A 15,474-nucleotide genomic window follows, 5' to 3' on the forward strand; every position below is an offset into this window, starting at 1 on the left:
CAAACTAATGTGTCCATATATGGCCATGAATATGTCATATCACTGCCATATTTGGGCATATCACTACCATATTTGGGCAGCAGATCACAATTTTTTGATGAAACTAGTTTGACAGTGTAGACAGAGCTTTATACTGACGCATTATCTCAAACAACATAAATTGTTCACGTCGTATATTCTTTAGATGTATTTCGATGCGAACTATTTTTACGGCACGAATACGCATCGCATAACGAACAGTGTCCCGCTGCCACCAAAGTACTATAACCAATCTGCAATGATGGTCACTTACACAAAGTTTGATGGGGTTCATGTCCAGTTATTCCAACCAATTCTCTATGACAATGATGACAAGTTAGCAGCTGTTATATATTTCCACGGTGGAGGTTTCGTTACGGGAGATTCAGGTAGGCCATTTGCATTATTTAACATCACAAATGCATTGCTTTGGGTTCAATGGTTTTGGAGGAGGTGTTTGGGTGGGTGGGGGGGGGGGGGGGACACACAAAGAGTCTGTACTCTTTGTGTAGCCCTTCCAAAACAATTTAAACCCAGGTGTATAAATGGGAACCCGGTTAGATCAAGACACAACTTTACGCTGATTACTAGCTGCATTATGGGTGCATGTTTCCATACGTGTTTTATCCCCCCAAAAAATGGGGTAATAATTGTTCAGCGCTTAGAGGTTTCACAGCATTAGGCGCTATATAAATACAGGATATTATTATTATTATTATATAGGCCTACACCGCAATATCTCTTCTTCGGAGACAACAGTACACCTCAATAGTATTAATAGTAGTTCTGAGTGGTTGAGGAACCAGTTATAGTGCATAAAACAATTTACTACAATAACTAAATGTAAAACAGTAAATCTTGTTTTCATCTTCTTGTTACAGATATAATGTTTGCAAGTTCAAGGCGCATCTGCGAGGAGTTGAATGTTATGGTAGCATCTGTAAAGTGAGATTTTCTCTAATAAAATAATACTTTTAATACTATGAACACATTTGCCATTTTACTAGGGTGATGTTCAGAAGTGATTTTATACGCCCGCCCGTAAGCGCAGCAGACAGTAGAGTAATCGGCGCGTCATGATTACGGTAACTCTTGGAGTGGAGCTGTTTCTTGTCAGCATTAAAGTGTGGTTCCCACTAGAACGCAACGCAACGACGTATCGACGCAAAGTGTAATCAGATCACAAGTGGGAACCAACGACACAATAGTGCTGCAAACATCGCAGATTTGGTTTCACGCAGGCGAGAGAAAACACAATTATTAGAAGGGCATTTGCTTACGTTGCGTAGATTGCGTTAATAATAATAATAATAAGATTTTTATAGCGCACATACCACTCCAGAGTGCTCAAGGCGCATTTAAAAATAAAAAAGAAATAAATCATACAAATTCCTGCGTCGCTAGTGGGAACCAAGCTTAACTCTGAGAGTGAAGCTGTTTCTTGTCAGCATTAAAGCGTGTTTCCCACTGGAACGCAACGACGTATCGACGCTGTATTGCGTAATCAGATCACAAGTGGGAATCGACGACGCAACCGTGGTGCAAACATTAATAATAATAATAATAACAGGCTTTTTATAGCGCACATACCACTCAAGAGTGCTCAAGGTGTATTCAAAAAATAAAAACAAATCATACAAATGCCTGACAAATAAAATGCAATTTCTTTGGAGGGTCCCCATCCGTTCTCGTTCTGTCGCGGTCCCGGACCCCTACCTAGGTGACCAAACAAAGGAGCAGGATACACATTTTCCTTGCCACAGACGACCGGGTGCTCAGAGACAACAACCAAGACAGAGGCACCCCAAAGATAATGCTGGTCAGGAAAACATTGAGGTTTGATTTCAAGCAGGCGGGGGAAAACACAATTAATGGAATGGCATTTTCTCACGTTGCGTATCTAGTGGGAACCAAGCTTAACCAGGATTCGGGAAGCAACAACTCAGCTCACGTGCTTTGCGATTACGTTCGACATTAAAACACGTTATTATATCGCAATTTCTGTTTTTCTTTCAGCTATCGGTTAGCACCGCAGCACAAGTTTCCAGCGGCGTTTGAAGATGCATTGAAGGCAACAAAATGGCTTCTTGTGAACGCGAATCAGTATAACGTCAACCCTAACAAAGTAGCGGTGTTGGGGGATAGCTCGGGAGGGTCGTTAAGCGCAGCAGTCAGTCAATTCATAAAAGATGACCCAAATGTTCCGAATCTTTTATTCCAGGCTCTGATTTACCCCATCACTCAACAAATCGACGTCAATTTACCGAGTGCTCAGCAATACCATGCCATAATTGGTAGTGATCGTGGGTTATGTCGACATTCCCATCATGATATTGCCATATACACAACACTATACGCATTTGGAGAGTTCAGAAAAGACTTTTACGAAGCGGTCAAGACTAATAACTTGACGTCACGTGAATTTAGGAAGACGTCACATCTGATGCAGTACGTTGATCATGACGTCATCCTGAATTCTACTTTTCAAACCGAGTATTACACAAAACCTTCGATGGAATCAGACAACCCCGAACTTTGGAATGATATAAAAGATGTTTTATTAGACGTCCGTATGTCGCCGTTGCTAAGAGAAGACATGGGAGGTCTACCCCCGGCTTGGATAGCTACTTGTGAGTTTGACCCTTACCGAGATGATGGCATATTGTACGCCAACAGGCTGGTAAATGCCGGGGTGCGAGTCAATTCAATACACTATGAAGGAGGCTTTCACGGCGTGTGGATGCCAGTTTTCAATCTACACGTTTACCAGAAAATGTTGAAAGACTTCATAATTTATGCTCATGAACAAATAAATCTTACATAGTAAATATTCTTTCTTTTTTACATCACCTTAAACACTTCAGTGTCAGTCAAGGACTTAAGATCAAGTTGGAAAAGCTCTCGAAAAAAATACGTAAAAGCAGCAGCTGATATAAACTATTTAAAACATTTCAAAATGTTCGACGTATTTCTAAAATGTAAAATAAATATAAATGAAATTGTCTTGTATATAATGAAAATGTAATTGGTGGCACTTCGTGTTATCATGCTGTGACGGCTGGTTGGTTCGATATATCTTGGTCGCGTATGTGAGTGTCCATCAGTACAAATAAAGAAGAAACAGAGTGAATACACACACCAATACTAATACTATACATATTACATCATTCTGATGAGAATTTCGAAAATGGCGATGAAAATCCACCTATAAGACAATAAAAAAACAACTTAAAAACATAACCAAATATTAGAAAATGTTTAGATTAAATTTGAATCCATGTTACTTTTGTGGTAGGTTTAAGATTGTTTCTCACTAGGATGCAACGCGATGACTTAAACGCAATGTAAGCGTGTTGACTAATGAAAAGCGACAGTTCGAATAAGCTCACTTTACGTTGCGGTAAAAAAAGTCATTGTGTTGCGTCTAGTGGGAACCAAGCATTATTAAGGTAATACATAATTGTTTGTTGAATGTTGTCTGGCGTATATGTACCGTACATTTAAATGTATTTAAATGGTTACCAAACTGAACAAACACTCGCTTCTTTTGGTATACTGTTAAATATTGTATAAATGTAATTGTGTAGAAATGTGTATATGAACGTGGACATAAAACAAATTCTAATTCTCATTCATTGGGTTTTGTATTGTTTTCTGGTTGATTTTTTTACTTTTTAATTCAAGAAAGACAATGGGGTGATTTCACTTACCCATCCTCCGTGTTGTGCGATCCACTTTGCTAGCTTCTTGTCAATAAACTGCGTTAGCACCTGTACAATCTCATTGATAGCTACTCCGTTACCGTGTCGTAAACACTCTTGCGATAACGACGCAGCTATACAGAACATTGCCAACATTTTTGGCCAAGATATTCCGAATCTAAACAACTCGTTTAATATCGGAATGAGGATACCTTCCAGAGATGTTTTGGTTGTTATTGTGATATTCAACTGTTTGAAAACGTCTTTGAACAGGCCAGGATAACAGTTGATGAGTTCAGTACCAACTCGCTTGAGTTGGCGCGAAACATCCGTGGACGGGACCGGAAAGCTATCAGGGTACATCAATCCGTCCTTCCGTAAGCGATCTTTGATGAATTCTAGGCTAAGTACTTTACCATAGTTTACGATTTCAAGATGAGAAGACACTAAAGGTAGGCCGGTAACTGTTTAATAATATAAGAAAGGTTATTGGCCAGAAGTTTAGCTCTTGAGTTATTGACCATCACAAACGAAGGATTATTCGAACTGTCGCGTGTGATTGGACAATTCTTTTGAGTTGGGTCTCTATAGTGGAAGCCTACATTTTTGGACAAATTTCTCTATAAAAGTTTAGTAAATTTAGGCATAGCGTCATGGTAATTTTAAACATTGTTTAAAGATGAATATTAATAACCAATTACAGTAATTTAAAATGTTGAACGGAAACATTTCATGAGAAATATAGGCCTACGTTAAAAAATAATCAAAACGAAATTAAAGTACCAGTAAAAATGGCCCAAATTATCCACTTGATCGATGAGTCGAACCATGACACAAGCTGTCGTTTTTTCGTCAAACATTTACCAAATAAGGTATTTGTCTTGCGTTTCAAATCATTCTCTAGATGAGCACGTATTATTACAAACGCCGGTCGACGTTGTAGTTTGGTTTTCCTGTTTAAAAAACATATGGAGAATGTATGAATATTTTATACAAATAGGCGCATAATAAACATTATGATGGTAATTGTCAATTCGATATTAACTCGTAAACAATACGGAGCCTATGTAGGCCTACTATTAAGCTTGGTTCTCACTAGAGACGCAACACAAGGACGTAACGTAACGTAAAGCTTGGTTCCCACTAGCAACGCAACGTAATCTGCGCAACGTAATGAAATGCCCTTTTAATAATTGTTTGTCTGCGTGAAATCAAGCTCCGATGTTTGCAGCACTATTGCGTCGTCGGTTCCCACTACGCAATACAACACTTTATGTTATGTCGATACGTCGCTGCGTTGCATTCTAGTGGAAACCACGTTTTAGTGATTTGACCAATTACAAGCGATGAAATATTCAAACTGTCGCTTTTCATTGGTCAACTCGCTTGCGTTGCGTCTACGTTCTTGCGTTGTGTCTCTAGTGGGAACCAAGCTTTGATAATTACAAAATTACCCACACATTACTGTAGCCAGATTGACTGAACACAAACAACTAGCAGGTAGGTAGGCCTACACAATAATTGATATAGCAAACGCAGTAAATATGGTGATTTAACATTACAGCTTACTTCAATTTTACAATACAGTTTTAAAAATGGCAAATAATATTGCTATACTTACCATCCATACACCTGCATTATGCGTCAAACAAGGCCACAATCGCGTGTAAAACTAAATAACGCAAAGTAACGTTCGTAAACGCGTTCGTAAACTGTAAACAACATTAAAGGTATATAGGCCTACTGTATTTTCAAATATTCCTTTCAAATCTCCTACCAACATAATTCTTATGTTATTATTACTGGTTTATTCATGTCGATTAGGAAGTGGTAGTTACTGGTGGGAATGCCCAGGTGTTTCAATGTAAATAACGTATAAATATTTAATTACTCTTCAGCTAAATAAACAATGCAGTAAATGGTGTTGAGGAATGCACAGTTAGTGTAATGAAATGCAATAATGTACACAATATTTATAATAATTAATAATTAGGGAAATATACATTTGAACAATGCAAACAAATAAAATAAAATGTGTATTTTAGTTGTAATGTTTAATTTATTTCATGATAAAACAAAATACAGTCACAGTCAATAGTCATTCTTTAGTGTATATATTCAGTTCAAAGATGTATTGTCAAAAACACAAAAAATAAAGATTAATTTAAAGAAAAAAGAATAGGCCATTTCACAGTTTCAATAAAATTAATCGCTTTTGTAGGGAAAAAATTATAAAAAAATGTTTCAATTATAAAAACACGAAATAAACAGTTACATTCAACCAAAAACCCATTGACTTCCAGTCAATTTTTTGCTTTAAATTACAGTAAATATTTGTTGTTTTTGATCCAATTTTTGGTCAAACAACTATTAAGTGACATTAAAATGGCATCAACAAAAACAAAACAAAAATATTTTTTTTTAGATTTGGCAGAGGATAATCTTTTACTGCATCTTCATTTTTGTCAATGAAACATAAGTATCCAGCCAGTTTTTAAAATTCCAGTTGTAATTATTTCGAACAGACAAATGAACGTCTTTCGAGAGCAGACATGAAGGGACCCTTAGGGGGAAGATGATAAAAGTCCATTTGGCCTTCAGATGGTTATCGTATAAAGCACAACTATGTGAAATCCATTAAAAGCGTATCCACTTACGTCCATTTTGTGAACTTGCAGACTTTCGGTACTGGTGTTCAGCATCGATATATAGCAAATATAATAATAATATCCTGGATTTATAAAGCACCTAATGTTGTGAAATTCCAAGCGCTGTACATATATTATTATCCCGGTCATTTATAGATCAAATACGTAATAATGCAGCTAGTAATCAACACAAAATGTTTTGACCATAGCAGGTTCCCATTTGTACACCTGGGTGAAGAGTATTTAGGATCCTCCAATGACCTACATCCGCCCCATCTCCTGTGGCATAAATGGAATCAAGTCTTACTCAGGTCGCCACCCATGGAAGGTTATCATAATAACACTTATTTGTCTTTTGGTTTCAACAAATTGAAAGCAGTTTCAAGTCTTTTTATACTCTCTTCCTTTCCAAGTATTGCTAACATTTCTTTAACACTTGGTCCTTCCTAAAAAAGACGTAAAAAAAGTGTCCATCTAAAAGTGTGAACATAGCACAGTATTCATACTGTATAAATACTGTATACATACTGTAAAAATTATATGCATCAGGCTATATTGCTACTTGGTCACAGCTAATACCAGACTACACTATCAATGGCGTAACTTACAGGGCAAAGGCCCCTGGTTTAGCACTACTAAGGAGCCCTCCAACGCTGGGTAGTTTTTTTTATTTTATTCAATCGAAACCAACAGCAATAATTACCGATTACCAAACAGGTTTGATACAAACAAAGCCAGGACTGTTTAAAGCACCTTGATTGGTCCTGACATTGATCAAGGGCTTCTCTCGTCCAGTGCCCACCTTGACCAGAGGTCTGAGGCAGATACTAAAATAAGAGTAGGCTGCCATAAGAGTCAGCAGTGCTGATTTCAAATGCCTAACGGGACCCCATCTCCGTATACAGCACCCGCTATTCCCAGATGGTCTCCCATCCAAGCTCTAACCAGGCCCAACGTTGCTTAACTTCGGTGATCTGACGAGAACCGGTGTTTCAACTTGGTAACGCCGTTGCAATGGACTACACGTTCTCTGGGGCCACTTATGCTCTAGGGCCCTTGAGCTCTGGGGAACCTGGGTTTAGCTAGTGAGCGCTCATAGCCGTTAATCACTATACACTATTATTATCAGTCTGGGTCTATACAAACTACACATATTTGAGAATAATTTTTATTTAGAATAAGTTTATTTTACCTTCTTTCCACTTAGCGCCAATCTTAAAGTTTTCCAAAACACGCCAGATTTCACATTGTGAATTTGTGAGGCAACTGACGTCAAAAGTTGATGTAACTCATCTTGTTCAAAGACTTCACAACTCTCAAGTTCCTTTATAACCAAGCTAAGAATTTCATCTGAAAAGAAAATATTACAATCGTTCTGTTTTTCTTTGGAATCATGCACTGTACTGATGTATTGTACTTTTCATAGCATACCAAACTATTACATACATACTATTAGATTTTTTTCTATCTTCTTATCTACAGTAGAAAATTCTGGTCTTTTTTGGTCAATTCATATAAAAACCAAAACAATAAAGCTTCTCTGTTTAAGGGGATACTTTCTTGTGAAAAAAAATCGGGGGAAATGTGTAAGCTATAACATTACAGCCAATCCCTATTCAGTGGACACTACTATTCAATCCCAACTCTATTCAAGGGAAAACCCTATAAAGGCGAATTTATACAAATGAGCAGAAAACCGTGTATAGTAGCTTGTCCCACGTACAATCTGTATCTATTCTGAGCGGAACTTAAACCGCCCATCCTCTCCGCATTATGTAAATGTTCATAAGCACATAACATAGATTCTACATTTTTATTCCTGTTACCACTCGTCTGTGTAAATTGGCCTTTAAGAGGACATTTTGCTTTGTTCTGAGAGTTAATATATATATTTAAATCTATGGCACTATATTTTAGAATATACACAAGCTTACCAGTGATTTCAGAAGTATTATTAAAATGATCTTGTGACAATTCTGGTTCAATCCATAAATACTCATATTCTAGCAAATCTTGTAATTTGTTAATGTGATTCTGAAAATCCAAATGCATATATTAAGCTATGTCTACACTATAGAACTAGTTTGACAAAAAAGTGTGATGTGCCCAAATATGTTAATAATATGCCTAAATACAGTAGTGATATGACATCATCATGTCTATATATGGGCACATCACATTTTTTGTAGCATAAAGTTTGATAGTGTAGACAGAGCTTTACACAGTGAAATGAACAATTTGAGTAGCTTCCTATGTCTTTCTATTCTTTTTTGCTATACTTTTATCAAAATTCATAAGGTTCTGCCTGTTAATGTAATTCGATATGCAAGGATTATTTCAGAGAATTAAATATGTCATCCTTCACTGAATGGATGTGTGTTTTGTCTATTTCTTTGTATGTGTCTTTTAGAGTGAAGTTGAATAAATAAATAAAATGTTTATTTTAAATATATTATAAAGAAGCAGATTTCTACAATTGGTTGTTGATATAGTAAACCTGGGCCAGGGGTTATGCAATGAACTCTACCTACCTTTCGTAATTGAAGTACTTTTAACACAAAATCGTGATTTACATTCAGATGTTGGTGTGTAGATAATCTATGAAATAAATATATGATATAAATCAATACACACATGGCATGGCTAAAGCTCTGTCTACACTATCAAACTTTATGTGACAAAAAAAGTGTGATGTGCCCATAATATGGACACGATGACATCATATCACTACCACATTTTTTTGTCAAACTAGTTTGATAGTTTAGTATATGAATATCATTTCTAATATGATCTATATTAAGTTGTTAAATCTTGTATCAATTTAGTAAAATCAATAAAACCAGGTATAGAAAAAGTTATAAACCTTGAAAAATATGTAAAAAACAAATTTCCTACGAACCTTTTGCCCAGCTTGTTTTGAATAGCAAAAGCTAGTTCAGTTGTTAGTTTGTGTTTTTGTCTATCATCCGTTAAATTCCTACATATATGACTTCGGTTGATTCTGTCTAGCTGCTCCATGTCAAGGGTCGCGGAATGTGTGCTAACTTTATCTATACAAAACTAAATAAAAAAATTAAAATAAAATAAGCGGTGCTGCAAAAATTACTTATATGTATTTTCCCACAAAAACATGAAAAATGAAGATTAATAAAAAAAATGTTTTGAATATTCCATTTTTCAGTTTTAATAAAGTTAATCACTTCTATAGAAAAAAAACCTCATATTTTCACTTATAAAAAGACAAAATAAATCGTTAAATTCAACCAAAAATTGATTTCCAGTCATTTTGACTATTTCTTTGAGTTAAATTACAGTTTTTTCAGTTAAATAATGTTTTTAAATCCAATTTATGGCCAAAGTCAATATTAAAATGTGACATTAAAATGGCATGTTATTCAACAAAAACATTAAGACAAATTATTTTTTTAGGAGGAATCATTAATTCTTAAACTTTCAAATCAATCAAAAATATTAAAATAAAATTGATAATTTGTTATCTTTGACTACATGCATTATTCGATTTTTAGCCCAGTGGGCTTGTTTGTTTTTTAGTATATGTTACAACAATAAGTATAGTATATATATTACCTGTTGAACAAGTTCATTTAAATCCTTAATACTTTTATTATCCTCATATCCTGAACCACAGAATGTGATGAAATTCAACAAAGCTTCTGGTAAATAGCCTGAATCCTATATAAAAAAAATAATGGCTACAATGTTAGCATTAAATTTTTATATCAATTTTTATATTTTTGCCAATTTTGTTAACAAATTTATGCCAATGCTCTTCATCTAACTATAAATTGTTGTATTTTTAATTTATAAATGTTTTTATATTTTTAATATTTTTAAACGTTTTAAACATTTTTAGCCTATTTGAAATTTTAGCAATTTATAAATTGTAAAGGTTTTAGGAACATTCTAATGGTTTGAATCCTTTTAAAGCTGTTTTCAATCCTTTTAAAGCTGTTTTAAACTATTTTAATCTCCTGAATCCTATTCAATTTTAATACCTAGTCATTTTTACACCGTGTTTCATAACTTATATTTTTTGTGCAATGTGTGTGTATATAATATATTATATTGTACTAATAATTGTCAATCTTCAAGAAGAATTTCTGTTGTTATTTTATGATGATGATGGACAGAACTTTATTAATTTTAATTGGAAACTAATGAAAATGGAAACTTTTTTTAGTCTTTCGTGGGAACAACCCACCTTTATTATTTCCACTCTTTTTCTCTATTTTTTTCATTACTTCTTACAAACAAGTTTAAGAATGTGTTAAAATGGTAAACGGTCTAAATAGTTAATGTACAGAAATTGCATTCTATGGATTGCAATTAGCAGCATATGAAAAAATAGAAACTACCTTAAACTTCTCAACAAATATATCTCCTTGTCGTTTTGACAATTTACTTCCATCCCTGTAACAGATAAAAGACAAAATGCAATTAGAGACAATTTAACGACCAAATTCGGTCTGGCGCCCTCTAAAAAACATGAATTTGGTTATCCAGTGTCAAGAAACAAAAATCAGTCATGCTAAAAAATTGTGTGATTTCAGAAAACAAATGGCTTCTTGATCCATCGCTCTTAACCTGGAGCCTCGAATCAGGTACAAATTCAAATCGTACAATTTTGGTATGCTTTAGGCTGAACCCATTTTCCACGATATATTTTTTTCAAAATCGAATCCGGGTGCAGTGTGAAAGCAGCTTTAGTCTTACTTGTTCATAACAAGTGGCAAATGAGCATATGTTGGTGGTGTCCAATTGAAGGCCTTATATAGAAGTAAATGCTTAGGTGTTGAAGTTAACCATTCCTGAAAAGTAGAAGTCAATCACTTTTATTCAATTCAATAACATCTATATGCAACATCTCATGGCCAAAAGCCTAATTGCTAGTTACAAATTACATTAAAATAATACCAATGTAGTTTAAAAGGGCGCTATATAAATGTGGTATTAAAAATGCGCTAAATAAATATGGTATTAAAAGGGCGCTATATAATTATGGTATTAAAAGGGTTCTATATAAATGTGATCACATTATTATGTTTGAATAAATTAGCAAGAGCTTACCATACCACGTAGGACATGAGTGATTTTCATCATGTGATCATCTACCACGTTAGCAAAATGATATGTGGGATACTTATCAGACTTGATCAAAACCTAAAATATAAATTCAAAATACATGAAAAATTATGATTTGAAACTTAAGTTAACCACCAATTAATTTTGTTTATATTTTTGTTTTTGTTTTATTATTTTTTTTTTTATTATCTTTTTATTTTATTATTTTTATTTTGTTTTTGTATTATTTTTGTATTATTGCTACTAATATGACAAAAACTTTATTAATCAAATTTAAAAAAAAAATTAAATTGTTTTAATACTTACTGGATCGCCCTCTACAGTGTGAATTTCATGTCTTGTTTTTCCATACACAAGATCATTAAATGACTCTACATCTTCTGGCAGCTACTGAGAAAAAAAAACCATACTTTTGGGAAAAAAATTCAGAATTAAGCATAACATTTTTAGGCGCTGTTGTATCTTCTCCGCTTCCACTATTTTAAAATCCTGATCTGGAACTGCTGGGTGCCTAAAGCTCTTTTGACAAAAACGGTGTGATGTGCGAAAATATAGTAGCGATATGCTTAAATATGTTAGTGATATGACATCATCATGTCCATATATGGGGACATAATTTTTGTTGTCACATAAAGTTGGATAGTGTAGACAGAGCTTTACACAGCCTTTATCTACTAAATTCTTAGTGTTAGATATAATCCAGTGACAAGCCTACCTTAAACCTAACTACATATGTTTCTCCAGCTTCCATCTTCTGTTTAATCTGATCTGCTGTGAGAGCATTGCATCGATTGTCATAGCGAGGAACCTGCCTGTTTTTTAAAGCTTCTTTTCTTAATAGATTCAGTCGTTGTGGCGTGCAGAAACATCGATAGGCTGATCCATTCTAGTTGGGTAATAAAGTTATTTTATCAAACGTAAATTGAATAGTTACTAAACTTCTAGTTCATTTCATGTCAAGTGATTTTACTTTAGACTAAAACTTTGTTTATAAATGCTTTCCTAGATTTTATTTTATATTTTCTTAGATTTATGTAAAGGTAAAATAAACCTTTAAAAGTATATTGATTTTCTCATCGTAGATTTCAAGCCTTTGCGACTGAAAATCAAAGAGAAAAAAGTGAAAAGTTAATAATATAATATATAGAGTAAAACAATAATGATTACTTTAGTACACATTGAATTTAGCAAATCTAATTTTAATGTTGACCTACAAATATATAAAATATAATAAATAAAATGTATGTCACCTGTGTGTAAGGTCCGTAGGAACCCCCAATAGACGGCCCTAAAAATAAAAAATAAATATACATACCTGATTTCATTACATGACACATACATCACAAATAGCAGTGGAGGATTTTGAATAGGGTGAGGAGGACAGGGTCTAAATAAAGTGCTGGCCTTCTTTTGCATTGTAATATTAAAATTTAGGGGGAGGGGGTGGGCTGACTGTGCTCCACCTTGGTGCCGCTTCATTAGTGGAAATCATCATTTCCTTTTATTGTCATTTGCATATACAGTAAAACAACATATATACATAGACATTGTGTTTGCTCTGAGACACAAAATACAGATATAAATAACAAAAAACAATTACAATGAACTGTATTACAATGAGTGATGGGTGTTTACAGTCTTCTCACTTGACTTACCCTCATCTGGCAATAAACCTGTCCAAGTCAGTATCTGCTTGATGTTTTCTTCAGCTCCTTCCATTAATCTTGCCTAGCAAACATAAAACAGAAGTTAAATTTCAAAACATACAATATACAAGACAGTTTGCATGGATTATTAAAGATTATGGGTGCAGTACACACCACCTAATTACAGACAGTACAGTAGTTATCACGGAAAAATTTCATTTTGTAATTTTGTTTAGCAAACTGATTTTTGAGTCAAGAAACATAGTTTTGTATTGTATTTTTTGCTACACAATTTTAGAAATGTGTAGCAATATTGTTGTTTTGTATAGCTTTTTGCTATGCTACACTGGCGAAATTATTCCCTGGTTATAACATTCATTGTTTCTAGTATGTACGGGAATCCATATGTACTTTTGGTATCTTCTGGAGAACCGGAAAAAATGGTGAGATGAGAAAAAAAAAAACACAAACCAAAAAAACATTGTTTTAAATTAAACAAACAAATTTAAAATGAAAGATTATTTTTTTAATATGACAATTCTTCTTAGCTTTGTTTACGCACCTGATCTGTATCTTCAATTCTCAAGATAAATTTTCCGCCACAAGATTTTGCGTAGATGTAATTATAGAGTGCGGTACGTAGGCCTCCAAGGTGCATCATACCTGTCGGACTCGGAGCAAATCTTACTCGCACAGGTGTCTGATGCGTACATAAATTGGTTGATGTAGCATAGCATCGCAATGTGAACTTGTTGTAGCATCGTTTATGTAAGTGAGTCAGCAGTAACCTAGGAGCTGACAAGTAGATGCTACATCCCGTATACACTGTAATCATACTTGACATTTGACCTAATATGATTTTTTACAAAAAATCTTGTCATTTAAACAAATTGAATGTCAATAGTTGATTCAAAGTACGCAAAAAAAAAACTGTTATGCACACATTATATGTGTTATGCGCGATTTGAACGATTTGCGCAATTTGAGATTGCGCAAAAAAATCCTTGCGCAATTTGAAATTGCGCAAAGAATTCTTGCGCAATTTAAAATTGCGCAAGGATTTTTTTGCGCAATTTCTAATTGCGCAATCAACTTGCGCAATTTCAAATTGCGCAAGAAAATCTTTGCGCAATTTTAAATTGCGCTGCACAATTTGTAAATTGCGCAAGATAGTTCTTGCGCAATATGACACCTTTGCGCAATTTGAAAACGAACTGTAAATTTTCCCATACATGGCTAGGCTAGGCCTAGGCAGAGGAGTTTAAAATTTAGTATTTTATTATATAAATAAGACCATTTCAATGAAGATAATGTTTAATACTCACTTTTTAAGTTTTTAATATTAGTTTAAGCTAGGCCATGTAACCTAGTCAGTATCAGTAGTCCAGACCCTAGCTAGGCTAGAGTAGTATAGCCGGCCGCCCGCGCCGCGCCCGCCTGGTGCCGCCTGGTGGAACACCACCGCTTCGTTTTCCTTCGTCGGTTCTTCGACGGTATGCTAGACTTATAACAATATTTGCACTACTAAAATAAGGAAATGCTATATTTATCTTTAATTTTGAATCATTCTTAGAAATTACTATAAAAATATGGGTGTGCATGATTTCACAATCTGTCGAAAAACCTTGCGCAATTTGCAGATTACTTGCGCAATTTAATACGTTGCTTGCGCAATTTGAAACACATGTTTCAATTCAAATTGCGCAAGGATTTTTTTTGCGCATTTTCAAATTGCGCAAATCGTTCAAATCGCGCATAACATATGCATCATTGCATGTACCGTATTTATACATCAATCAAGTAATACAATAATTGTTAATTCCTGCAAAATTTTTTGCAAAATTCAAAATTGTGCAAAAAATTCTCTGAGAAAAAAATGTGTCAAAAAAATATCGATATTGGTAGATAGAGGGCATTATTAAAGTATAATATTACTAGCCTACTACTAGCAGGCCTAGGCCCTCTAGTAGTCTACCTTGGCCCTAATAATAGTTACTAAAGAAGGCGGCCTAGCCTAGTCTAGTTAGGCCTAGCTAGAGATAGTGTTAAGGAGATAAATACTCATAGAAACCGGTTCTAGCCTAGCCTAGTATCTTATGTAACTTGTTCTGCAAATTATAACAACACAATCCACACAAAAATGCATATAAAATCTAAAAAATTGTCGTATCAATCGTGTTCGTGCCAGACATTCTTTCTCATGCTGCAAAACTTTTTCAATATGGGACGCAGGAATCGCCTTCAATTACTGTGGGTGGGTATTGTTAAAATAACACGTAATACAATTACAATTTCACGATGGCAATAGTGAAAAGGTAAAAAAAATTGTATTATATTTACTTTAATGCTATTTTTATT

At 34.3% G+C, this 15,474-nt stretch overlaps 3 protein-coding genes and 1 pseudogene across 3 annotated transcripts; 1 reads left to right on the forward strand and 3 right to left on the reverse strand.

The window, feature by feature from the left end:
• Positions 1–280: 280 nt before the first annotated feature.
• Positions 281–2,907, forward strand: LOC140049030 (neutral cholesterol ester hydrolase 1-like). Its single transcript, XM_072093840.1, has 3 exons — positions 281–459; positions 871–963; positions 2,035–2,907. Exons 1-3 carry the CDS (start codon positions 281–283, stop codon positions 2,840–2,842), a joined length of 1,080 nt encoding a protein of 359 aa, XP_071949941.1. The 3' UTR covers positions 2,843–2,907.
• LOC140049200 (bcl-2-related ovarian killer protein homolog B-like) lies at positions 2,826–5,446 on the reverse strand. Its single transcript, XM_072094031.1, has 4 exons — positions 5,341–5,446; positions 4,503–4,672; positions 3,729–4,183; positions 2,826–3,223 (listed from the first exon to the last, which is right to left on the reverse strand). The coding sequence occupies exons 1-4, from the start codon at positions 5,355–5,357 to the stop codon at positions 3,119–3,121; spliced, it is 747 nt and encodes a 248-aa protein (XP_071950132.1). The 5' UTR covers positions 5,358–5,446; the 3' UTR covers positions 2,826–3,118.
• A 362-nt stretch (positions 5,447–5,808) lies between these two features.
• On the reverse strand, positions 5,809–15,313 carry LOC140049199 (nondiscriminating glutamyl-tRNA synthetase EARS2, mitochondrial-like). Its single transcript, XM_072094030.1, has 16 exons — positions 15,178–15,313; positions 13,679–13,965; positions 13,126–13,198; positions 12,721–12,758; positions 12,522–12,569; positions 12,186–12,356; positions 11,777–11,857; positions 11,456–11,548; positions 11,102–11,196; positions 10,744–10,798; positions 9,956–10,060; positions 9,267–9,427; positions 8,899–8,965; positions 8,302–8,401; positions 7,560–7,717; positions 5,809–6,813 (listed from the first exon to the last, which is right to left on the reverse strand). The coding sequence occupies exons 1-16, from the start codon at positions 15,179–15,181 to the stop codon at positions 6,712–6,714; spliced, it is 1,638 nt and encodes a 545-aa protein (XP_071950131.1). The 5' UTR covers positions 15,182–15,313; the 3' UTR covers positions 5,809–6,711.
• Positions 7,264–7,381, reverse strand: LOC140050621 (5S ribosomal RNA; annotated as a pseudogene).
• Positions 15,314–15,474: the final 161 nt, after the last annotated feature.

Source organism: Antedon mediterranea, chromosome 5, assembly GCF_964355755.1.
Source record: "Antedon mediterranea chromosome 5, ecAntMedi1.1, whole genome shotgun sequence".
Taxonomy (NCBI): Eukaryota; Metazoa; Echinodermata; class Crinoidea; order Comatulida; family Antedonidae; genus Antedon; species Antedon mediterranea.